The sequence below is a fragment of the Idiotropiscis lumnitzeri genome, chromosome 8 (assembly GCF_059441095.1).
Source record: "Idiotropiscis lumnitzeri isolate Australia: NSW breed Sydney's pygmy pipehorse chromosome 8, RoL_Ilum_1.0, whole genome shotgun sequence".
In the NCBI taxonomy this organism is placed as follows: domain Eukaryota; kingdom Metazoa; phylum Chordata; class Actinopteri; order Syngnathiformes; family Syngnathidae; genus Idiotropiscis; species Idiotropiscis lumnitzeri.
This window is the reverse complement of record NC_142398.1, coordinates 22,497,101-22,522,220: the sequence shown is the minus strand read 5'-3', so window position 1 is coordinate 22,522,220 and position 25,120 is coordinate 22,497,101. Positions and strand designations below refer to the sequence as shown.

Below are 25,120 nucleotides of genomic sequence, written 5' to 3'. Positions count from 1 at the left end.
CGCTCACATGAGAGGCGACCTGACCGCGCTCGTTTCACGGAAGACATTTTCTGACTCGAACCCGTGAGGACCCCTCAGCTGCCTTCACCGGCCCGCAGGGCTTCGACGGATCTCCTGACTGCGTTTGTTCTCGACTGACCCCGCCGTGTTTTCCAGATGATCGTTTGCCACAGTTTCACCTTCACAATCGTCAGAAGTCCGATTTGTCCTTTTGCTTGCTGTGGGACTTCAACGCTCACGCGGGCAATGACAGAAGACCTGGAAAAGTGCGATTGGGAAGAATGGCCGTCCCGATCCCAACATGATCATCGAGTTCTCTTTCTGGACTTCTGTACTCACGTTCAAAAGCATGAGGGTGTCCCTATGCGCACTTTTTTCTTTTCTTTGATGAATGTTCCAAAACGCCGAGGACGGGCGAAATATCACTTGCGTCTTTTCAAAGTGATAAACGTCAGCACAAGCCGAGATCTTTTTTTATTGATCCAATTATGGGAAGAAAACAACGCAGGCCATGCGATGCTCACTTTATTTTGCTGTCCAAGCTTTTCTTTTTACACTGATGAAATAAATTAAGTCAGAGGCATATTGTGCGTGTGCGTATGTACAAGCAAGACGATCCTTCAAGAGAATTTTTTTTTTTTACAAAGGATGTTCCAACATAGTGACAAAATGTACAAAACTTTGAAAACATTGTACTTTTGGATCCACAAATACATTCTTTAATGGACTTTATTCTACCATTATTGTCTCACAGGACCACTTTTTTCATACACATATAAGAATGTTTGTGTGTGGAGCGGAATGTTAGAAAGGGTTCATACGAACTCCTGTACCCAGTGGGGAGAACGGGTTGACCTTTGCCCACATCAGAGCGTCATTTAGAGAAATAGCTGATTTGCCATCTTCAAGTAAAAATACTGGACCCTGCATGAAAAAAAAAAAAGTTACACTTGGAAAAAAATAGCGTAGTGGCACGTTGCTACTTCGAGGCTTTCAAGGCATTTTTTCATGCTGATGTACAGAACAAATTGTGTGGAATAAAAGTGCAATCCACCTGTATTCTGTGACCCGTAAAACAGGAAAGTTGAACATCAGAGTGACTTGGCAAATTGGAGCCGGTCACATAATCAGCGCCGCAGGAGACTAAACGCAGAAAGGAGAGAGGGTGTGTTCAATAGAATTGTTTTTGGATTGAAGGACTTTTCTTACCCGAGTTCTCGGACAGGATTCTTTTCTCAAGGCAGCGGAAATCCTCTCTTTGACTCTCTGACGGCAGGCTATTAAAAAGAACAAACAAAATATGGGGAGAGGGTATCCATGATCAACCAGCACATTAAATTGTGTGCAAAATGTTGTGCCCTCAAAAGTCAACAATCAGATAAAAATCTGGAAAAAATGCTTTGAAATGTGCAGTTGTGTTCACACCTGCGTCAATATTTTGGAGCATTCTCTCTGACTGTAATTACAACCGCAAGTCTTTTGGGATTCTTTTTCCATTCTTCTTTGGAAAAAATGTTCAAGCTCAGCCAGATTGGATGGAGAGCGTCCGTGTACGGCCATTTTCAAGTCTTGCCACAGATTTACCGTGTCGTGAAAAAGTATTTGCACTCTTCTCAAATTCGTACTTTTTTTTTTTTTTTTAAAACAACATCGTTAAAAACTTCTTATTTTCCAATGTCTAATCCTATACTGAGTTTTATCCTTGAGATGTTCGATACAAACATGGAAACTCAAACTCAAATTTTAACATTTGCATTTTTTGGGGATTAAATCGACTTGATTTGTCTTAATATTGTTTCCAATTAAACATTTTTTGTTTGGTACAAAAAAGAATAATGATAATCATTTGAATAATTTTTATTTCAATTCTTACGAAAATAATCGTGATTAATGTTTTTTTTTCATAATTTTGCAACCCTGACTTCGATTAGCCATGTAAACGTAAAATGCAACATTTTAACGACGATTATATTTGTTGAGGGAGAAAAAAAAATTCAAAGCTACCTGGCTCTATTAATTGATTATTTTCTGTAGAAAACGTCCCATGTCACTTTGGCCGACTGCGATTGTAACTTCCGCATTTGTGATGGACGACGTGCACGAGTGTGCGGTCACTTACTTGCCGTTACTCTGAGTGCAAGCCCGCCAGGCATCCAGCTCCGTTGATAGACGCTCAATCTTCAGAGGAACATTCACTTCTCTCCGTTTCAACAACTGACTGTCACACAGAGGGAAATGCGTCTATTTTTTAAGAGCAGAAAATTCTTCCAAAAAAAACGCTGCACTCTAAAAAGAACACAATTTTGTGTCCAAAATGGACCAATTCACTACTTGGGTGAATTTGACCAGACTTTCTGTTTTTTTTTTCTGCAAAAGCAACCCAAAAAAATGCAAACCCAATTGGTGAATTGGTCCATTTTTGACCCAAAATTGTCTTATTTTTAAAAGAGTATAAAATCTTCAATACACTGTGAGTGAGTAAACATTGTGGTCAATTTTAGAAAAAAATAAAATCAATTAACAAACCTGCTCTTAAAAATAATGAAAACTAATTGAATTGAAAAAAAATCTAAACAAAAAGTCCAAAACTCCGATGACCCTGAATGGCGTGCGTTCCATACGTGGCCAATTGCAAGCTTTGGCTCGTCTAGAACCCGGATAAAAAAGGCGTGTTATGTCATCCAGCCTGAAAAGGTGCCCAACAAATCATGCAGGTCACCCCTGATGGGCCGCGCGAGTCAACACATCGGAGCAACTTGACGTGACGTTGTTGCGCAATCCACTGCATGACATCAAGCAAGCTGCCAGCGATGGATTCATTTTGGGGTACCTGGTGTACTCATAGAGTGCAGGTACGATGCTGGAGTACTGCCGCTTTATGGCAAGCAGGCCGCCGATGTAACCACACAGGATCAACAGCTCACTGCGGGCTCTTCACACACACACACGCGCACGCACACACACGCACACGCAGTCAACTGTGACAGGACATTTGAGATGAGTGTCATTAAAATAATGTAAAAATAGATTTACTGAGTGAAGTTGGCCATGAGGAGGCGGTCCGTTCTGATATAACTCAACAGGTCAAGGATTGGATGAATACTCTCAACTGTCCAGTCAGATCCAGTCAGCTGTTCTGAGGGAGATGAAAATTAAAGCCAGTCTGTGATCAAATATGTGGCGTACGTGTAAAAAAAAAAAAAAAAGAAGAAGAGAGGACAACAAGCCAACACAAATTTGTAAACAGTCAAACGATATCCTGCATATTTTGGGGCATTGGGTGGAAAATTTTAAAAAAGGGGGCCGACAATTTTTAGGAATAAGGCCGTAGTGTTGAGGCCGGAACAGTCCAGAGATGGCGGCCGGTGGGGGGGGACTGACCAGCAAAAAAGGGTCAAGTGCCCAGCTCGGGTTTTCAATTTCACTTTTGAGCTGTACACAGCGGGAGAATTATGAAAATAAACGATATCAGTAAGTATTTAAAGGTAAGTAATGGAAATGCTTTTCGGCCAATCCCTATTTCAAATCTCGCCTAACGCAACTTCGGTACGAGATGCGAGCTCTTCAAAGAGAGAATTTCCAGGATGTAACCTTTATCGACCGCTGTCAGAATGTTCAAAATCAACAGCAAATAAATATAGGTTGTCATGTATGTTGAGAAAAGAAATGACGGCGAGCTGTCGATACCTTTGACGTGATCGATGGCGATCTTAAGTGCGTTCTCAGGTTCAGAGGTCAGAAGGTGAAATTTAATAGCTGAGAGCAGATCGCCGTCACACATGGATTGCTCCGCCGATGCGCTGCACTCGTCTAACGAGGGCAGACGACACTGCAACCGCAAAAAACACAAACACACGTCGTTTCATCCGTGCACGTGCAAAAAAAAAAAAAAAAGGATCATTTCTCATTTTTATGGGTTTTGCACTTGTCACCAATGTCGAAAGTCGTGCAGAATTCTGTGTCGGGGTTGCTCGTTGCTGCTTGTGATGGGCCAAACAAGTTTGCTTTCAAAATGGTCAGAAAATTTGGTTTCCCAAAAAATGTGTGCAAGTCGCTCATCTTTTCATTTGGGTCACGAAAATGGGAGCAAAACCGTCGTTGTTGTTGTTTTAGTGTATTTTCGAGAGGATCCAAAGTGACTTACCCTTTGGTGTAACTGGTTGATTTCCGCAGTCGTTCCAGGATAAAATGCGCAGACCTTCGCTAACAAAAGTGGATTCTCGGGAATCATTCCGAGTAGCTCAACTGCGAGATCCCTAAACACAGTAAATGATCCGTCAGCCATGAGCTTTTTTTCTTTAATGACAGCAAACTAAGTGTCAAACTCAAGCCCAAAATACGAGGCCCCCACGTTGCTTGACGTGGCCGCTTGAAAGCTTGACACGTGTTTTCCCCCCCTCGGCTTCTGTTTAAAACCAAAGTTTCATTTTCCGCGCACATTGCATTCATGCCGACAAATTGCGACATTGTTGGCAATGTTTGCTGGCGATGGGTAAACTGTAAACGTCGGGTTGCTCTCGCAGGGTGACAGAGGGAGGGGCCTCACCATGTGAGTGGGGTCATGTACTTCCTGGCAAGCAGTTCCAGACAGTAGGCTGTACTCGCAGCGGCGGTCTCTCCAAGCACCAAACCCACGCACGCCGCCAACTCAAGCTCATTCCCTCTGATCAGACTCGACATGGCTAACTAAATTCATAAAGATATGTGGAACATACATCAAAGAATTTGTGAGATTTAGGAACACTTGAGGGCCGTGAATGTTGCTTGAAACTAAGCAAGCACTTCAACGTGTGTGTTAATACGCTACATACGATATTTTCAGGTCGGATTTAGCTGGAGTCACATTGATAACATTAAAAGGGGTTTTCTCACTTATTGACAAACTTTATGTCATTTGAAAAAGTTTGGATTATGCGAAACAAATGATATATTTTTAAAAAAAAATTGCAATTTATACGGTCGCCCCCCCGAAAAAAAAAAAAAATAACTCATACATATTTTATGATTCCAGGAGTTATGGTGAGGTATTATCTCCTTAGTTTTTTCTTGAACGTCCATGCAGTGTGCATATAAACACGCTTGGATGGGCATGCACACACACACACACCTTGACATTATCGACCGCTAGGTGGCAGCACGCAGCCAGGACAGAGCAGCCGTCCTGAAAGTACCACTCAGCCAGCTGTTCACACACATTATGAAGGAGACTGGGAAGAAGGAAAAAAAAAAAGTGCATTTGGAACTGAAGATGGCTAAGAATTGCTTTTCAATAACTTGATTGAGTTTGTATTTTCAAAAATGCAAACGTAACCAGAAAATGCACACAACAAAATAACCTCCTGCTCCAGTTCAGCAATTTCAATTACATAAAATCACAAGCTGCATCTTAATTTAAAAAATAAAAACTTTTTTTTATAAATAATGATCTCTTTTACCTCAAACCTTTTTACTCCTCCAGATTCCCCACATACGGTCGATTTAAAACAAGTGTGTGGAATATCCTGATTGTATTTGTTTACTTCCTCTGCTGTCCTACAAATTCTCATTAGATATTTGTATTGGATCATTTTAAGGCTTGTTTTCATAACTTTAGTTTGAGCAGCCATAAAAATTCCCCCCCCCCCATAGCTTCTGATAGATTAAAAAAAAAAAAAGGCAAAAGGCTTCACCCGATGTCTCGAATTGTCAGAAGAACGAAGCAACAAAATGTTCTAAAACCTGGAAATGTACCTTTGGTACTGATGTTTGTTCTCCACATCATTAGTCTTGTTGTTTATAGAGGAGGTTTGAGGTGTACGGATGTTCCCTTCACATGCCCCCTAAAAGAAAAATATTCACAAGACTTGCTTCCATGATATTTGTGGAGTGGAAATTTAGAATCCAGCAAATTCTGACGCTTTTTTCACTGTACCTGCGCAATTAGTAAGGCCTCAAGCAGTTGTCCCCGACCCGTGAAAAACCTTACAAGTTTTTCAATGTCTCCTGTGGCGATGCAGTAGGGGATAGCGTCATCGTTATCTTCCACCATCAGCTGATCGGCTCTCCTGCGTTGCGAGCATAACGCACCGTTAAAAGAGGGCGACATTCCACTACGGTTTGTTCCCATTGCAAGGATTAAGTACGATCGCTTGCGAACGAGCCGTTGGGAAGACGGCAGATCTGTGACCAAACGCAAAATATTTTGCATGAATTGTTGGACGTCTTGTCTCGTCTTTGGTATTTGGCCGTCAACCTTTCAATATCTCAAATGATTTCATCCCCAGTTTATCTTCCGGGACTCGACACTTGCGGCTAATGATTTACACCCGCCTTAAACCCCGAACTGAGTTTTAAAACACAATCTGGGAAGCCAAACACATTTTGCACGCGCATTCGACTTCAATCTACAAGCAAATCTTTTCATCGTGAATTATGAACATTTATATCCTCGGGACAGAAAAGTAAGCAATAGCTCGGAATGACAAGTGGGTGAAAATAAAGAACCTACCTTTGCATCAGTTTTTTCCAATACTTCATGGATACTCCTGGCGCGACAGCTAATGCTTTCTCCCACTGCCAGAGAGAAATATCGACACGTAATCAGCAATTCCTAACATTGTCAACATGTCCCTTTTCTTTGTCATCGAACGCTGCATAAAAATGTTCCTTCATGAGTAGAAAATATTCCATGTTTTTTTGTTGTTGCGTGCGATGTATATTTATGGCAGAGCAAATCAGAACGATGTGGAAGTGTCACGTGCGTTACCTGTCCAAGCTCCACCATCAATTCACAGTATCGCTGAAACTGTCCGAGTCTCAGATGGATATCGCCCGCCTCTTTGAGGCGTTCTTCTTTACTGGGCGCACCAATACCACCCCCGAATTTGGACATCTTCACGATCGTCAACTCCTGGGCTTCAGACTGGCGGACAAAAAAAAAAGAGGGCAGCAAGTTGCAATACGAAACATATGGAAGAGACAACAATCATTTTGGAATTACAGAAGAGCGAAAACACGCATTCAAGATAGAAATTGAGTTCATGTTCAGAGCGCCTCTCGGTGTTTGGAATTGACGGAACCTTGTTGAATAACGTGGACACGCGAGGCTCTACGTACGGCGCTCCAGCGTGACGGCTTCTTGCGGATGCTTACCGTCTTAAACTTGAGCAGGTGCTTCATGTGCATGACACCTTTGCTGTAGCTGCCCGGGAGCAGGGAGTCGTCCTGGCCATTAATGACAGATACCAAGTCCCACAAGTTGCTGCTTCCCCCTGGAGGCTGGCAGAAAAAAAAACACATACTCGCAAGTAAACGAGTCACAAATTGATGATTTATATTTATATATCTCGGCTAATATTTACCGAGCAGCATTCCGAGAACCAACGCAGCTTCTTGGCCGTCGTGTCGGAGCTCAGTTTCTCCAGCTCCTGCCTGATGTCTCTCGACACTTTACCGCAGAACAACGGCGGAGAGCCGGGAACCATTGCTTTATCTGCAAGACGCGTGACCGGTGAGGGCTCGTTGACGATTCCGAGCAAAACAAAAGTCGGAATGAAAATCGTACCCGTGTTTCCGATGATCTTTTCCCAGGGTTGGTCGGTGAGGATGTTCAGCAGCAGAGGCGAGATGAGAGGCGTCAAAGACCACAGCCTCACTGTGCTGTCTCTGCTACAACTGGCCATGGTGAACGGACGACTCTGATGGCATGTCAAACCTAAACACACACACGGACACAAAAGACCCCAATGTCGACGGGCAACACGTCGGTGAAGCTGCTCTCCAGTCATTCGCATCCTGGCCTCGGTTTACCGTAGACATCGGCACCGTGGTCATAGACTGTGTCCAGGCACTTGCCATCTCTCGTGTCCCAAACTCTGATTGTGTAATCCCAAGAGCCTTGCAAAAAAAAAACATTGAAATAACATCCGGTCCAATGTGTGGCGCAGTCACGAGTGAAGAAAACATTGCAAAACGGCTGCGTTGACTCAAAGTTTGGTTATATTTGGCTTCATGGAAAACGAGAAAGGAGGTCAACATACCTGAAATGAGGAGGTAAGGAATTTCTGCGTTCCACATCAGGCCTCTGACGGGTGCTGTATGACCACTCAACACGTTGATGCACGCATCTTGTGTGTAGTCCCAAATACGAACGGTGCTGTCCAAACACAATCACGCAACCCGCTTCATTTGAAAACTTTGTTTTTTTTCAACACAAAAAATCATCCCTTTTACATTTCGCATTTGGAGGAATTTCTTGTTCTTTCCATCCCATAACAGACTTGCAACTCTTCTTTGTGTTTATACCCACCCATCATCGGATCCAGAACACAGTATCCCCTCTCTGAGCGGAGACCAACGGACATGAAATACTTTAGCGAGGTGTCCGGTGAAGACTTTGAGTGGCTGGTCTGAGCTGGTGGCCAAGTAATACACGCGGACATTTTTATCCTCGCAACCGGTCGCAATCATATCCCTGCGGGGAAGAGGTCAGCCATTGGAAAAGAGTTAGCGCCATGTTCGCGTCGAAAATAATAGAATCACTGGCGGGTACGTCATGTTTGTTCACCGAGGAATGTCTTGCATTTGGGTTTCTTCTGTATCGATTCAATAATGGATGACCCGATCACGATAAATGTGAAAAAAAAAGTAGAACATACTTGTTGTTTTGACTCCAGTCGCAGCCAAAAACGGCAGCAGGATGTTTGTACTTGTGAAGGATTTTACCATCAATGGTCCGAATGATACTGTTTAAAAAAAAAAAAGAAAATCAGTATTGTGGCACACCAATGACATCGTGGTTGGAAAGTAAAATGAGCTCTTACCAGAACCCATCAGCACTACACGTTGCAATTCGCTTTGAATCTTTGTGACTCCAGGAAATACAAAAGATTCCATTTTTACCATGCTGGAGGAAGAAAGCGTCACATTTTTCAAAGAAATCAGAAAAGTGATTTGATCTTGGGAAAGGTTCCTGTTAAATTTCTTATTTCTATTTTTCTTTTGAACCCCAAAAAGAAGGGCCGTCCCATTTCATATCCACCGGATAACATCCGACAAAATGGAATGGGAAAGAATGAGCTTCCATTTGAAATGGACGCATTCCGCCCTGGCCTCTAAAAGCTCCTCCTCTAAAAACGGACCAATAGCAATGAAGCAAGAAACCTCGTTAAAGCGTGTGATGATTTTTCCTTTCCTGATGTCCCAAATGAACGCTCCGTTGCGTGATGTTGCGCCCGCAATGCAGTTGAGGTCACCTTCAAAACACACCCGGAGAGTTCCCATTGTTTCGATAAAACGGAAAATGTGTGTGTGTGTGTGTGTGTGTGTTTGTTTATACCTGGAGCCCAGGACAAGGAGTAAACCACTCCTTCATTGCCAGGGGACGTATAAACGGCCGTCAGTGTGTTTGTGTCCCAGATTTTGATGGTTCCGTCAAAACTTGCTGTGGCCAACAAATTCGGGTCGTCAGGCTTAAATTTGCAGTCGAAGATGGTCTCGACATGGCCCTGCAAATAGAAAACGCAAATTGCAAATCAGTTGCTTTTTTTTTTTCGGACAAGCAATTTGTTTGACTAAAATACCAGGTCTCGTAGAAAGTCCCACTTCTTAGCGCCCATGTCGTAGAGTCCGACGCCGCCGTCCATAAAACAGCAAACGGCATGGCCAGGAGGCAAAGAGAAGGACTGGTTCTGCGACAAGGTCGGGGGGGGCACGGCCTCACTCGTGGAGCTGGTGTGCCGACCTTTTCCGGATGAGCAGCCACGCTGAGCTACCGACGGAGGAGGCGCAATCAAACCAATGATTGCATTTGCCACAGGCGCGTCTCAAGAATTTGGAAAAATCCCTCGTCACGTTGCGCTTTACCTTTGTTTTCATTTTACAGACTTGAAATCTGGCTTTAGCGTTTAATGATTGCATATTACGTACGCGTCTCACGTTTTGAATAAAACGACTGAAATAAACAAATATTCTCTTCTAATTTGCGATATAAATTTCCGATTATATTTGTTGATGAGAGGCACTTGTATGCGCAGGATTTCCAGTGTATCGCCAGTATCGGTCTGAGGCCTTAAAAGTGAATCAATACATAAATAAAAACAAACCCCAAAAAAAATGGATTTCAAATGTGTGGCCATTGACATTTTGCATTTTCACTGACCAAACTGAAAGGAGATGACCTCCATCCATGTTCAATCAAGAAATAAAAATGTCGAGAAAATTCAATTCAAGAACAGATGAGGACTAAATGAACTGAAATGTGCATCGAACGTGGATATTTGTTTGTCAAGATCCCAACTTTTTCTTCCAAATTGTACCTTTCTTTGCAGGTGGCGAGTTGAGGACATGCAAAGCATGGAAGCCCGTCTTCTTCACTTGAAAACTATCCAAAGGAGTAGAGCGAGACACATTCCATATCCTCAATACGCCAACTTGGGAGTCTGAAAGAGACAAAGTTTGGCATTTTTATTGCGATCTTGGTCACACATTTCCAACTCCATGTGCTTCACGCAACCTCTCCGCGCATTTACCAACGCAACAATGTCAACCGATGACTGAGCCGCACGCTGGGCCTCCTTTCCATCCATTTAATAAGTTGGCCCATTGACGAGCTTTTTAACCGTAAACTCTTCTTATTTACACCTCCTGCCGTGTAGCGCACATGAGCAAAAGTGTTTGTTTTTTGGTTGGTTTACCTCCAGTGATGAACATGCCTGGCGCAGACGGGATCCACGCAAGGCACTGAACTGACGCAGCAGCCGAAGGGAAGCAGAAGGACGTAATACAAGCCAAGGCCTCGCTGTCCACCAGCCTGATGCCATTATTGAGGTTGGACACTTGCGGAAAAAGAGGAAGAGGCGCATGCCGAGTATGAAATGACTTGCTTGATTTTGGGGGACGACCACCTTGATGCGGGCTCTCTTGTACGTTTGGGTCGACGAACGTTCAACCTTTCCATCGCTTTGTTAAGATGAATCTTTGTCTCACGAGTCATCCTTTTTTTTCCAAACGTTGGTTACATCTAGGCTGTCGCGCTCTTTATTTTGGAGTCAGCCAGCTCGAAAGGCGGAGCACATCACCCCAATCTTGGCTTCATTTTAGGATACTTCAGTCTTTAAACAAACTCCTCCACCGCCGACGACTCTGACTTCAGTCAGAGGGGATCGCACCTTCCTTCTAGAATGAGCTTCCGTTCGTTTTAGGCAAGCCTCTCTGTCCACTTTTAAAACTCGTTTGGGGGCACAATTTTATTCTTTTGCTTTCGGCTCAAGACTGAGACTATCGCTGTTCTTCTGGCATCTTTATATCTATCTATATTAGACGATATGGAAAGTGCTTTGTTCCAACTCCAACTGTTGTGAAATGCACTACATAAATAAATGGCATTGTATTGTATTTTATTACGGTTACAGGCAGCAAACAGAAATTAAGACCCAGTTGTGGTCTGCGCATACAATGAGCATAAATGTGAGAAGTGATCCTTTTTCCAACCTAATAAGTAGTCTGTTGACAAAGGGTCCCATTCCAGGGCACTCACTGGGTCCTCTTCATCCGTTCCCTCCAAAGACTCAGGGCGCAACACGTGCTTTTGACTTTTACATCCTACAGTGCACACAGCAAGAAAGACGAGTTAACACTGCGTGTGTGTGTGTTTATTTGGCGCAAGGAACGGTGCAAAAAAAAAAAAAAAAGGGAAATGGTCCAAGAGGATGTTGGGGAAAACCATCCATACCTGGCTGAAAAATAGACAAACTTCCATCTGTGTGTCCAAATACGAGTTTTCCCTTTTTGGTCGGGTGCCATCTGAAGAGACAGATGTCAGACAGGAAAGAGTGCGCTTCTTTATGCACTGTCACTCCAGAGTCGGAATTCCCGTAGACCCAAATATACAGCGGGCCACGTTGAGAGACAAAGGCCACACCGTCGGCTGAATTCCAGCACCAACTCACTGTGGCGGGCACACCTGAAAGAAAGGAGGCGCCGCGATGGTGTGCCAGTCTCGGGCAATGAAACGGCGCTCGGATCGGCCGTCTCACCTTTGGTGTTGTCGAGTCGCGCCGCGGCCTTCCGCTCGGCGACATTCCACACAATCAGCAGGTTGTCGGCAGAAGCCGACGCAAACAGATCGGGGTTATCGGGACACCAGCTGATGGCCGTGATCGTCTTTTTGTGTTCGGACATGATGGACCTCAACTTGAATTCATTGTACTGCTGGTCCAACTACAAGAGACGCATCACAAGTTAGCGTTTCGAGGCGTCCCATTGGTTTTCGGTGAAGTTTGAAAACCCGAGAGAATAATATTGACACTTGAATCAACATTGCTTTCTATGTGAAATATGCCGTGAAATGTACTTCAGTATTGAGCAAAGGCTCTCTGGCGCTGGCGTAACTGGGCTGGATTCTGCGTGGCTTTTGAGGTCGAAGGGGCCCGACATTGCGCACGTGAAAAAAGGACAGAAAAAAGTCCAAATCCAGCACCGCCTCATCATTATGCTGCTCTTCCTCAATATATCCTTAATAATAATAATAATAATAATCATAATAATTAGCACTATTATTATATAAATTTTATTTTTAATTGTCCAAGAAAATGAATAATTTGTCATTAATGTAAATTTGTTAACACATAATATTTAATGTTTTGTCTCAACCTTGAACACACCCTCCCCCCCCAAAAAAAACACTACATGCAAAGTCTGAATGCACATCAGGAATGGGTGAAATTACACAAACAACAAACAACAAACCCCAAAACACAAAATTGTGCTTAACACCCCTTGATTTAAAAAAAAACAAAAAAAAACATTGGCAATTTGCTGGTAAATTACACAAGAACTTTGCATATCTCCTTTCAAATTAAAGGTAAGTAAAATAAAAAAAATCAGACCTCGGTCAAACTTTTTGCAAAGGTGAAATACAGTTGATGGAGTGCTGTAGATATTCATCCACAGTTGCTAATTCATATTTCATGAAAGATGGGGGCATTCTGTTAAACCAGAAGGTGAACATAAATTATTGGAGGCGTCATGATTCAAATCAGTTTTGTATTTGCAACCCCTCAATTACGGCATTTACTGACAAAGCAACGTACTTAAAAAGCTGGCTGCCAGTATGACTCTTTATGTAAATATGAGAATTAGCTAACACAGCGAGACATGTTGAAATGTTGATCGGCACACAGTTTACCTGGTAGATGTAAATGGCCAGAGTAGCGCAGTAGGCAAAGCGGTCGCCACTTGCAGCACACACGTCGTTATTCCACGGCTGACAGCCGGCCGCAAGCAAACCCACCTGCTTCACTTTGGCCATCCTCACCTGGCATCAAAAATATAAAAGGACATCTTAAAAGCGATGGAAGCGAACCACACCGGCCCACCAGCGCCGCTTCTATTGCGTAATTAACCCGTGTTAATTGCGTACAACTTGTGTAAGTGGTTCAGAACATAAAAGGTCAGCAAGCATCATCCATTTGGCCGATTAGTTTGGCCAATATTTAACATCGGACGGACGATTTATTGGTCGGGCCGTACAAACGAGTGTTTCTCTTCCACTTCTAACTCACAACTTTTGAATATTTACTGCAGCGTCACGGTTTAAATAGGACAAGATGATTAGCCAGACCTACAGTATGTGAAGAGGATTGCACTAATCTGAACAGCGATTGGCTAAAACGACTGCTTATCTTCGGATTAAATCATATTTTGATGAGGGAGTTGGACAAAAAAAAGTGGCGGAAATATAGGTAACCAGAATATTTCAACGTCGCTACTCGACCACTGGAAATGGTTGATAAGGATGATGATTGAAGTTTTGTTTGAAGCAGATGGCTAAATTTGATGACAACATATTACATTTGTAAGACAATTAATGATTTGTTCAATTGAGTTATTTGACAGATTAAGTAGCCGGTTATTTTTACAGTTACATAACAAGGAATTATCTAAATGTTAAAAGGAATCACAACTTAGCACTCAAATTAAAAAAATTAACATACACAAGGTTTGAGATGAATTCTTCACTTTTTCTTTTTCGTTTCGTTTATAGGTCTAGTAGTTCATTTGTGCTCCCTTATTTGTCCATAGAATTGTAGTAAAGTCTTTAGTACTAATACAAAGCTGAAATTGACTTCTGCAGGGTTGTTTCTAAGCACACGTATGCTTTTCATGATCAATTTTCAGCACCCCGGACAGCAGCAGTTTCAAAGTTGATTATTCATAGAATCCATTTCTCACTTTGTCCCACCTGAAATTGTTTATTATTGTAATAAACAACAGTGGGCGCGTTGCACGAAGAAATTGCAACATACATTTATCAGAACAGCAAACGTCATGCTGACAAACGCCGATGTGAGGACTGTAAAAGCACAAATGGAGCCAAACGACATCCACATCCCTCAAAGTGAAAATCTCGAATATCTGGCTGCAGCATGTTCGTCAAATGTCCGCAATCGGTCACTTACGAGTCCCCTGTGGGAGCTCGCGAATGCAAAGGAGGTGATTGCTGCTTGTTTGGCAACATGTATGTGCCTGACACATGCTGGCCTCGTTTTCCGCTCTTACGTTTATTCAACGGGCTCGTTTTGCGCTTGCAAAGTATGATCAAGACTTAATGCGGATTATCGCCGCTATACGTTTCCAATGTGTATGAGAGCAACACTGAACGACGAATCGGGGTAAAAACCTAACGTTAGCCACCTCAAGCCCAAATTGTTCAAGTCGCGTTCGAACCGACTCATTTTGGAGTTGCATTCATGATGGTTGTCGTTCTTAAAGAGTGCATAGATGACATCAACAGGTTTCGGCGCAGCGAACTTAATACCCAAGGAAAGAGTCGACTCTGACGTGCACGTCGCACATCAGAGTCATGCTGACGTCACACTCGCCCTTTGTCGGTTGTCTTTTGGGTGTGTGTTGCTTTTTGATTTTGCAGCTGCTAAATGCTTGCTTCTGCGGTCGTCTGCTTACCACGAGTCGTTGGCTTGTTGAGCACAATGGACAGCTCCTCGATCGTCAAGATGTGCTGCCGGTCGGTTTGGTGAAGTAGGCCTCAAATGGCAGCAGCGATTGGGCCGCGAGGACACTCGATTGAATCCGTTATTGGTCGTCCTCACTGTCAGTCATGCACGTGCGACTGTCACGGCTCGAGCGCGATGAAAGAGACGCAAGACGAGTCCGTGGAGATGATTCAGCCGACCTGGCATGTCGTCTCCATTTGATAGCGCGAAAGGAGGTTTACTGCTCCAGTGCATGCTTGACTTTCAAGCTAATAATCGTCTTCAACTGTCATGTCTTCATATCGGTATCGCAACCTTGAAAGGACGCTCCATTGACGTTAACGTTGGCTCTTGTATAATCGATTTGCATATAAAAATGACATCAATGTTAAAAAGCCCCCCCCCCCCGCTCAAAAAAGGCCTGTAGTGTTTTAAGTTGTTTTTAAGATTTACGACAAATTGGCACGCCTCCTTATGTAGATCGCCTTGTTTTTCTGTTCCGGTTTCAACGGTGACGTCACAGCAGGAGGCAGGCAAGATAATATTGCTGCTTTGTCATTTCATCATTGTTTTTGCAATTTTTTTTATTCACAAACAGAATTTCTCAAAATCGCCTCCCAGATTTGTGCCTTTCCTGTTAGAGTTGAAATCCACATTTAACTCGATTAAATTAATTAACAACAAAAAAGCAACAAGATATTGACATTTTTAATGCCGTTTTCCTTTAAAGCCTTAGTTGCATATATCCAAAGACAATGTTCCTGTTTTACTGTGTATTTTTATTTTTTTATTTTAGTTTTTTACATTTATTATCTTCCTTTGTTGTGACTTTTACTTAATAGTGACATTGAACTGAATTTGTGATGCTGTTGTATTGTCTGTTGAAAATGTTCAATAAAGCATTAAAAAAATATATGGCTGTTTTGTCAGTTCTGTTGTCTAAAATGGCAACCGATCGCCACCAAAACGCAAACGCACATTGCTCCTCTTGTCCACTTCAACCTGTGAGAGTAGAAAAGCCTTCTACACGATAGTTTGGATTTATTGACATTAAACATGGGGTTATATGATCACCTCAACAAAATCCAAAATACCGTGCCCATCGATTACACTTACACAACCTGAAGCGGACAGGAGCAAGAATGTGCACACGAACCCCGACTGGTCATATTTCAGAAATTTAGCTCTAAGCTAAAGTCGTGTCAACTCTCAGGAGGCAGACGGCGGCTGAAAGCAGGCAGCAGGCGGGCGTGGATCTTTATTAGTAATAAAAGTACAATGATTTCCAATGAAAAATTTGTAATCGGTCCCTTTACTGACTCTGACCATGGGTAGAGCGGAGGGAGGTGCGGCCATATTCCTCATTAACACTCGGTGTTTTTCAAATTGTCACTTCCTAATTTCTCCGAAAGGAATAGATTCAAAATAGAAGAAAATTATATCTAAATTCACTTTCCTGATCAAAATAATTTATATAAACTGAGATTGTTAGGGGAAAAATGGGCCATCTTGGGTCTTGTCCTCTTTAAAGGGGGAGCCAGGTCAACATGTTCTTTGCCGCTCCACTAGTCTTAACGAGTCAAAAGTCGGATTGATGTTACATTTAATGAACCAAAGCATACTGCTTGCAAAAGCAACCAAACTAGTATAATATTCTGCAATTGCCAAGTCAATCACGTGACTGAACACGCATTTCACTTGCTGAAGACAAAACTGAAAAGGAAATGAACCAGTCAGCCGTAGTAGAGCATCACCAGAAAAGGTAACGCAGAGTCTGGTGATGTCCATCGGTTCGAGACTTCAGGCTGTCTGTCCTTAATTACAAATAATTTGCAACCAAGTACTGCAAAATGAACATCCAAGTTATATTTTATGTTACTTTGTCCAATTACTTTTGGTTCCTTAAAAAGGTGGCAACATAAAGTGTTGGAATTTTTACAATTTTATACATGCGCATGCATATATATATATATATATATATAAACTCTCTCCCTTTTGCCAAAGAAAGTGATTGTCGTGGCTCAAACCACTTTAGAGCCACTAAATTACACATTACACGTTTATAAAGCAGCACAAACACATAACCCATCTCCACATTAGGTCAGAACAAGTGACTCCCATTGACTTGATTGGATTCTACTGCTGAGCTTGTTAAAAGAAAAAAAAAATATGTGGAGTTGGGCCACACCATAAAAAGTTTTAGGTTATATCACAGGGATATAGATGACATATTTAACCATTTGTGACTCTACAGTCAAACTCCCCAGAGAACAAATCTACCAGCACTTCAAATCGGGAATCACAGAACTAATGGACGCTAAGTCCAAGTCAACACTTTAATATTTGCCTTGAACAGTTTATGTACAACTCGACAAGTTGAATATTTTCATTACAAAGGCAAACTGAAAACGTGATTTGAACAGGTCTCAGGAGTGAGAGTTCACAAGTTTTGAGAATGACATCACATGTGCTCCTAAAGGCAGTGGAGAAATTAAAGATCACATAATTAACCAATATACAAAATTTTATTACAAAAAAAAATTCAGTTCTACATGAAGGTTTTAACATTAAAATGGCTGCATTTTTCTTTTTTAAGTCAAACTAGAAGTCTGAGTAAAATGACAGTGAACGAACAGCACCACTAAACACAAACCTAAGCAGTGCTTTGAAAAGCAAAACATTTCTTTAAAACCTTGCTGATACATTGCTGTCCAGTGACCGTTGAGCAGGTTAAGTCCTTCAATATGGTACCAAATGAAACCAAAAGTTGACCCTTAACATGGCAACAAGGATCTAAAGAAATAAAGGGGTCTAATTGAGGGGGGGGGGGGGGGGCTAAATCCCTGATTTGACAAGGAATAAACAGTTCTGATCACCCGAAGAAGTTGATCAACAGGGACAGCAGGCTATACGGTTTGAACATCCACACAACAAAAAGAATTTAGCTTAATGCATTGCAAACATCACATGCAAAACAAGCGCTTGCTTAATCATCATCGTCATCATCCTCATCATCCTCCTCCTCATCGTCATCATCATCATCGTCGTCGTCGTCATCGTCATCAACTGGTTGGGGTTTCTTGGGCCGACCCGGGCCGCTCTTCTTACCAGCATCAGTTTTCCCTGAGCCGCCTGTCGCTTTGTAAGCAGCAACATCCTGCGAATGATGCGTTTGGGCGAAGAGTTAGGTTTAGACGAGGGATCGTTCAAAAACAACCCAAGAGAAATGTCATTACCTTCTCGTATTTCTCCTTCAATTTGCCAGCTTTGGCCTCGTATGGAGCCTTGTCTTTAGCAGTCTGTGTGGACCACAACTCTCCAAGCTTCTTGGCAATGTCTCCAATTGAGATACCAGGGTTCTCTTCCTTGATCCTGGATCGGTGGTCCGAGCAGAACACAAAAAAGGCAGAACTAGAGAAAAGGAGGCATCATTAATACCAACATACAATCATTTTTATTAATTTATTGATTTTTTTTTAAACTTACGGAGGCCTTTTGGGGGCATTGGGGTCCTTCTTCTTCTTTCCCTTTTTCACACCTTTCGGAGGGACATAACTTTTCATCTCTCTGTCATACCGGACCTTGTCATTCTTGGCCATCTCCTCAAACTTCAGCTTTTCCTTGGCAGACATGGTCTACACCAACAAAAAAATTAGTTGTTGTAGGCACAAGGCATTTAATACAATAAGTTTACAAAACACCACAAATTCATTTGGCATCAAGAGAACAAAACAGATGTAACTTACTATTAACGTTAAGTCAAAAAGGTACCACAAGAAATTAAGTGGTATTTTTACAGCCAAAATACCATTCCAAGCACATTTTTTATTCATATATAGAAACACACACATGATATGAGACTGGTGTGAATTACCCTCCATCTTTCAGAGCACTTCTTGGAAAACTCTGCAAATCCCACACTGATTCCCGGCTGCTTCTTTTTGTGCTCCTCACGGCAGGTCGCCACAAAGAAAGCATAAGATGAGGTTTTGCCTCTGGGCTTGTTTGGATCCTTTGTCATGGCTGCTTTTTATCTAAAGAAGATGGATGAAAGTCAAACTTTGCGCGAAATTTCGAAGGAAATGGGTCGTTAAAAGCCCATTTACTAAGTCGAAAAAAATATTTAACATTGTGGAGGAGCTTTAAGTTCGGCAATAATCACAATTAGCGAGTTGTTAGTTTTGAACAATGTAGCCACACAATAAATAGGGCAGAGCCTCTGAAAGATGCTCCATGGCCTTAATCGGCTTTCTGCCTCGAAGGGGACAAAAAGACGCGACTCCATTTTGTATCTTCCCGCCTAAAGTTAACTTGACAAAAACTTAATAAAGTGGCCGGTGAACGCCTTATACGCCACCACACGACGGCTTTCCGTCCGTTCAACGTTACAAGCGATTCACGTCAAGAGCCCAAAGGAAGCGAGCGCCTTCAAGCCAGTTAAGTTTCCAAAGTTGGACGCGCGGCCATCGTGCAAAGCTGTTAACCAAATGGCGTTTGGGCTGCAGTTGTTTACCGTGAAGCAGAAGGCCTGCGCAGTTAGCGGCTCGCTAACAAGTGTACTTATGGAGAAGAAAGTCGAGATTCGTAATAAGATTCAACGCGTACTTTGAATTTAAGACGGGCAGTTTAACATATTTAAATACCCGAATGTTCGGTAGTACAAAATATTGCTCGGGATAAAAACACGGTTATCGGGTACTTCTAACGAACGCCAACAAAGGGCTGACATCGCCAAACACAAATCAACGAAAATAAAACGTATTAAAAACAACTAAATTGCGGCCGCTTACCTGCTACCAGTTTCGACAATCGCGGCAGACAGAAGACCGTACAAAGCGTAGAGGTTTTGTCACGGTCTGCGACGCCACACTAACTTGCCTTGAAGTACTTGTAGAACTCCTCCCCCACGGGCCGCGGATTGGTCAAATCCGATCGTTTCGATTTGAACGCAGACGACGAGGAAGAAAGGTCGCTTCTGGTTGGTCATAACACTAAGGGCGAAAACATCATGTAAATATAGTTTGTTTGAATAGCGATTGGTCAGTCGCGGGGTTTAAACACATGGCGCGAAAGGTTCTTTGTTCGAAGTTTAAGGGAAGGGTGGGGGGCTTCCTCCTTTGGTTTTGGACTTCTTTTCGTTTGCTTTGTTTTTTTTTTTTCAGATTTGACAAAGTATTTGTACTGCGACATTGAGTCATTGTTGTTCACTAGACTACAGTACAGCATGGAATACACTCATTGTGTATGATGAGCCCGTTGCCTCCTGACAGTACCTGAATAAGCTCCTCTAGCCTTGCATACAAATTATTTGTATGCCAAATAGCATGATTCGGATCGTTATAGTGTTGACAAAATAATTAATTTTATTTTTGCGACATACTGCGAGTAATATTAATGGAGCACAAAAAATCATTTGGTTTGAAAACTACTTTAGGGTGATTGAGCAATGTTTTTCTTCAATTTCCCGTTATTCTGACGCCAAGTTTTAAAAACAGTTCCACCTTTCCTCACATTACAAAGCTTAACATTACAAAACCAAGCTCATGATTCATTTTCTATTCAAAATGTTAAACAGTGCGGGGCGCTGTGAATACTATCGGATGGTTGGTTGTCCTGCAAGGCGAAAACGAAGAAGGAGAAAACAACGTCATTTCCATGGACAACACTTATCTTTTATTATGCGTGCCTACGGCGACGCCAAAATATTTGGGGCAAATACGTCACCGTATTTTTAGTATGTGGACGGCAAGGACACTAAACAATGCACGCACATTATGCTGCATAACATTGCACACTGTACCCCGCAATTATTAAAATAGACCTGTGAATGGTCTTAAGCACATCATTTAATAGTTTCGCTCCAAATGTCTTACGTTAATTACAGACATTTTTGTGTCGACACAAAAAACGTAACCATCACGAAAATATGTTGCAATAAACACGTTGCGACTAATTGTAAATGTTTGTGAAAATGCCGCCCCCGCCAACATGGCCGCTAAGTAGACACGTCGTATATCTAGCATGCTACGGCGTGTTGGGATAAACATTTTTCGCATCTGTGAGCTTTTTTCTTTTCTATTTCTTTGTGATACTTTCTTGGGGCTCGTCTGTAACCTTTTCCGTCTTGTGTTAACAATGTACTATGCCAATATATTTTGTACATTTAAAGTTCTATAATAAAAAACAAAACGTTGGTACATGCGCATTCCAGTCTGGTAGGTGGCAGTAACGCACATGCACTCAGCAAAGAGTACCGAAGAAGCTGAGAGACATGATGGGAAAAATGTCGATGGACTCCAACGTTCTCTGCCTATTTGATGTTGACGGCACCTTGACAGCCGCGAGACAGGTAGAGAATACACGCATGAGTGAGTGTCCTCGAGTGTCCTCGCTTAAGTGGACCACCGGTCCGCTCTCCACGCCGTTCTTTCTAGCGGGGCATCGATCATGCAAAGCCAGCCGTCCTGGGACTTTAAAGTCCAGTCATCACTAGTTGGCTGCGCTTCTTCGCCATGTATAGAAGAGGTAGTTTTCATTTTAAGTCAGGAACTGCGATTACGCAGCTTCCACTTTGTATATTAAAGTCAAATCAGCCCTGCTTTACTTTTCAATGTTCAGCATAACTGTCAAGCAGAGTTTCAACACCATTGTTGATCCAGGGCACTCGTTAAAAAAGGTGATCTGGTTTCAATTTACTTACTCGGTGTGGACACAAAGGTGATATATTCGCAGGAAGCCACAACTTCGTACGAATGGCAGCAGGTGGATAAATACATGCATTTTTACTACGAGCTTCTATACATATACAGCCAGCCTGGCCCACAAATATTTGGACTGCAATTTTCCGTATTCCATCTCTGTATAACCCCACCATGGATTGAAAAAAATCAAGATGCACAAAAATCAAGTAGCTTTGAATTGGTATTGCTGCTTTTTCATATTCCTGCTGTTGTATCATTTGTATGTTTTCAAGCCCATAACTACGAAAATGACCACGTTTATTGAAAAGTTGAAGACGAGGGTCCGTGTCGGCGTGGTGGGCGGCTCGGACCTCAGCAAAATCAAAGAGCAACTGGGAGATGATGGTGAGACGCACAAACCTGACCTTAAAAGAAATATTTTCCTCGACTTTGTCTTTCAAGCATACACACGCTGCCCTCAAAATTATTATTTTTGGCGCAGTCGACTGGCTTGAAATATAATAAATGTATATATAATGTATAATGCCTTGAGATAGATAAAATTCACAGTGTACTCTACACTATATTATTGTGAGTGTACTGTCATTTGCGGTGTTGTGGGTTTGCTTGCACTGCATCATACTGTGCTGAGATGTCATTTATATGGTGCAACTAATTTTTGTTGGTTTGCCTTTCCCCTTGTCTGCTGTCTGCAAACAGTGATCCAGAAAGTGGATTATGTTTTTGCAGAGAATGGTCTTGTGGCCTATAAGAAGGGACAGTTACTTTCAATTCAGGTAAGACATTCTCCTCACCAGGCTGACGTGTTCTGATTGTCGAGATGTTGCCACTTTATCTGTTGCCTGTCATCAGTCCATCCAAGCCCACATGGGAGAAGAGCTACTACAAGAATTTATCAATTTCTGTCTCAACTACTTGTCCAAGATCAAGCTTCCCAAGAAAAGGTATGAGCATTTAACTCACGTTGTCATGATTCAAATTTTCTTCCCAATGTCTCATTTTAAAGGGTTGAATATTCAGTTTGCCTGAAAAAGTAGTTCACATTTGTTGTGTTTTGTCTGTATTTATTTATTATTCATGTTTTTTTCTGTCAGGGGTACATTCATTGAATTTCGTAACGGCATGTTGAACGTCTCCCCGATTGGACGCAGCTGTACTATGGAGGAACGCAAAGAGTTCTTTGAGCTGGACCAGGTAACATCCATCCACTTACAGAAAGTGGAAGTGAGAGATATGATACATGAGAAGGGGTTACCAATTTGATACAATTTGATACAATTTGTAATTAATGATGCTTTATATTCGCAAAGTCACTGATCACATCAATGATTTAACATGCTTTGAAACAGATAAGTATCAATAGGCAGCGCTTTGTTTCTGTCAATCTCTGCAAATATTAACATTTTCAAATAATCACTTCACTAGTGTGTTATTTTTAGCACAAGACCACCGGCTACTCATGTGGTCCGCGGGGGCGCCACGGTGGTCACTCCTGCTCGAGAATGATTCAACCAGCTTGAGTTAACGCATTATTGCCACACGCTCCTCCGAAAAGTCGTTTTGATCGATTCATGTATTTAAAGTGAAGCGATCCCCAAAGTAGGATCGAAAAATGTAAGCGGCAAAAAGACTATCGGCATCTTTTGTGTTTTCTGGCCCCAACAGAGAGAACAAATCCGGGAGAAGTTTGTGTCTGTTTTAAAGGAAGAGTTCAAAGGAAAAGGGTTGTCGTTCTCAATCGGTGAGTCATCTCCGTTCACATTTTGATGCGTTCCATTCGCGTTTGTTACTGTTGGTTGCTGTGCAGGAGGGCAGATCAGCTTTGATGTCTTCCCTGACGGTTGGGATAAAAGATACTGCCTGGGGATCGTCGAGAAGGACGAGTATTCAACCATTCATTTCTTTGGCGATAAAACGAAACCCGTGAGTATGCTGCGCTTGGACTCTGTCTTGACGTATAACATAATCCTTTTGAATTTTAACATTGTGATACCTCCAAATTAAAGATAAGCGGTTTAAGTTGGAGTGAAAACTCCAGCAGTTTTCCACAAGCTGAGTGTCACTACCAAAATGTAGCATTTGTCAAATCGACCGAGGTGGACTCCTCAACTCTCCTCAACGTACTTTCTTTGTGCTCGAAAGCTTCATGATTTTGGCTTTTCATAAAAAACGGTGCCAGGCGACTTTTTCAACAAATAACCGAGGATGGAATAAACCGGTAATCAACCAATACGTCAGGTGTCGATGGAGTTTTTTATGAATACGTCACACACAAGTCACCAGGTTGAACACACCTTACCTAACATTGCTTACACACTTTGGAGTCCTTAGTACGGGAAATATTTGTTTGTCATGAATATATGAAAACGACACCGGCATTCGGCTCTTTTGTCCGAAATGGAAATCGGAAAACCGCTGTGAATGTGTGTGTAGGGAGGCTTTGAAAAGAAAATAATTTTCCGTTATGTATTTTGTTGATGTGGCTGTTTTGCTTTAGGGAGGAAATGACTATGAGATCTACTGTGACCCTCGCACTATTGGTCATGAAGTTACCTGTCCTGACGAAACGCACAAGCTTTGCCAGCAGCTTTTCTTCTCAAGAGAGGAGTGCCGTCTACCGCACGTTAAGGACGGAAAGGGGACTTGATGAAGAAGTTGCAACAGTTGTGGGGGTTCAAAGTTACGCGGTTTTGTTAGTGGATCATTTGAGTGGCGATGATTTAAAATGTGATCATGTAATATCCTATTTGAAATTATGGCTCTTATCGCCAACATTTGGTGACAAATCATGTCTTTAACTTGATTCATGTGCAACGTAAAGAGGACTCAACATTTCCATCAATATTTATAAACATCGGTGCTCATGGAAAATTACAATCGCCGTACTCACTGAAGAACTGAATCACCACCGCCTTCCATCCCATATTTAATGATGAAAGATTTTTCGGTTGGAAGTTACTGAACAAGCAGTGCAATGAGTATTCTGCACCGGTGAAACAAAACATTTTGTCCAAGTTGTGGACGCAAGCGCAGAAAGAAAGTAGAGCTGCTTGTATGATGTAATAATAATCATAAGAATAATTTGCGGTACATGAAATAAATCATCTGCCGACACCGAGCGTCTAATCATTCCTTTCTTCTAATTTTTTCTAAGAATTCATTCTGTGTGCTAGTCAAGTCTCTGGTCAGTGGAATTTCAGGTCCACTTGATTGCGGCAACTACTCATTACAGGTCTGGTCTGTCAAATTAATGTTTCAAATCCGTAACAGTTTGGCCAACGTTGCGGTTCACAGAAGCAATATTGAGACCAGTGAGCAAATTCCTATTTTTCCTTGCCTGTCACTTTGCGCCTGCTCATGTGGGCCTCAGTCAGTTTTTCTAATATGTGGTTCTAGACTTTAGTGCCTTGAGATTAATTTGTGAATTGAGCCCGTTTTTCGACTTTG

The 25,120-nt window shown here is 42.2% G+C and overlaps 3 protein-coding genes across 7 annotated transcripts; 1 reads left to right on the top strand and 2 right to left on the bottom strand.

Annotated features, from left to right (window-relative positions):
• Positions 1-508: 508 nt before the first annotated feature.
• On the bottom strand, positions 509-15,378 carry LOC148332822 (WD repeat-containing protein 17-like). 4 transcript variants are annotated; one of them, XM_088302649.1, is made up of 32 exons: positions 14,944-15,378; positions 13,166-13,294; positions 12,015-12,198; positions 11,711-11,941; positions 11,470-11,580; positions 10,674-10,814; positions 10,296-10,418; positions 9,561-9,748; positions 9,317-9,485; positions 9,142-9,233; positions 8,802-8,884; positions 8,637-8,723; positions 8,288-8,452; positions 8,019-8,134; positions 7,834-7,875; positions 7,544-7,693; positions 7,341-7,471; positions 7,132-7,257; positions 6,746-6,901; positions 6,488-6,552; positions 5,912-6,044; positions 5,731-5,819; positions 5,108-5,207; positions 4,547-4,686; positions 4,145-4,256; positions 3,688-3,829; positions 3,034-3,136; positions 2,831-2,932; positions 2,120-2,218; positions 1,210-1,277; positions 1,055-1,143; positions 509-924 (listed from the first exon to the last, which is right to left on the bottom strand). In XM_088302649.1, exons 2-32 carry the CDS (start codon positions 13,286-13,288, stop codon positions 805-807), a joined length of 3,780 nt encoding a protein of 1,259 aa, XP_088158775.1. In that variant the 5' UTR covers positions 13,289-13,294; positions 14,944-15,378; the 3' UTR covers positions 509-804. The 4 variants fall into 4 exon arrangements, 3 of the variants coding, with proteins under 3 accessions (XP_088158775.1, XP_088158774.1, XP_088158776.1); XM_088302648.1 differs by having other exon boundaries at positions 7,789-7,875; positions 14,944-15,377; XM_088302650.1 differs by lacking the exon at positions 10,674-10,814 and having other exon boundaries at positions 7,789-7,875; positions 14,944-15,377.
• A 1,916-nt stretch (positions 15,379-17,294) lies between these two features.
• LOC148332821 (high mobility group protein B2-like) lies at positions 17,295-19,929 on the bottom strand. Its single transcript, XM_088302898.1, has 5 exons — positions 19,763-19,929; positions 18,847-19,006; positions 18,459-18,607; positions 18,209-18,383; positions 17,295-18,129 (listed from the first exon to the last, which is right to left on the bottom strand). The coding sequence occupies exons 2-5, from the start codon at positions 18,991-18,993 to the stop codon at positions 17,959-17,961; spliced, it is 642 nt and encodes a 213-aa protein (XP_088159024.1). The 5' UTR covers positions 18,994-19,006; positions 19,763-19,929; the 3' UTR covers positions 17,295-17,958.
• Positions 19,930-21,077: 1,148 nt separating this feature from the next.
• Positions 21,078-24,787, top strand: LOC148332820 (phosphomannomutase 2-like). Of its 2 annotated transcripts, none has more exons than XM_088302641.1 (8): positions 21,078-21,321; positions 21,946-22,057; positions 22,373-22,449; positions 22,526-22,617; positions 22,768-22,867; positions 23,339-23,414; positions 23,481-23,596; positions 24,171-24,787. In XM_088302641.1, the coding sequence occupies exons 1-8, from the start codon at positions 21,244-21,246 to the stop codon at positions 24,318-24,320; spliced, it is 801 nt and encodes a 266-aa protein (XP_088158767.1). In that variant the 5' UTR covers positions 21,078-21,243; the 3' UTR covers positions 24,321-24,787. The 2 variants fall into 2 exon arrangements, with proteins under 2 accessions (XP_088158767.1, XP_088158768.1); XM_088302642.1 differs by having other exon boundaries at positions 21,262-21,497.
• The last annotated feature ends 333 nt before the right edge of the window (positions 24,788-25,120 follow it).

Bases quoted from the DNA above. Each gene is read 5' to 3' on its own strand.
- LOC148332822 (XM_088302648.1), bottom strand. From the start codon at position 13,288: ATGGCCAAAGTGAAGCAGGTGGGTTTGCTTGCGGCCGGCTGTCAGCCG. The intron at 8,885-9,141 runs GTTTCTTGCTTC...TTCTTCCTCCAG, and splicing joins TCATCACACGCTTTAACGAG to CATGGTAAAAATGGAATCTT. The intron at 6,553-6,745 runs GTAACGCACGTG...TCTCTCTGGCAG, and splicing joins TGATGGTGGAGCTTGGACAG to TGGGAGAAAGCATTAGCTGT.
- LOC148332821 (XM_088302898.1), bottom strand. From the start codon at position 18,993: ATGACAAAGGATCCAAACAAGCCCAGAGGCAAAACCTCATCTTATGCT. The intron at 18,608-18,846 runs GTAATTCACACC...TTGTTGGTGTAG, and splicing joins AGTGCTCTGAAAGATGGAGG to ACCATGTCTGCCAAGGAAAA. The intron at 18,130-18,208 runs GTAATGACATTT...CATCATTCGCAG, and splicing joins TGAAGGAGAAATACGAGAAG to GATGTTGCTGCTTACAAAGC.
- LOC148332820 (XM_088302641.1), top strand. From the start codon at position 21,244: ATGATGGGAAAAATGTCGATGGACTCCAACGTTCTCTGCCTATTTGAT. The intron at 22,058-22,372 runs GTGAGACGCACA...GTCTGCAAACAG, and splicing joins AGAGCAACTGGGAGATGATG to TGATCCAGAAAGTGGATTAT. The intron at 23,597-24,170 runs GTGAGTATGCTG...GTTTTGCTTTAG, and splicing joins TTGGCGATAAAACGAAACCC to GGAGGAAATGACTATGAGAT.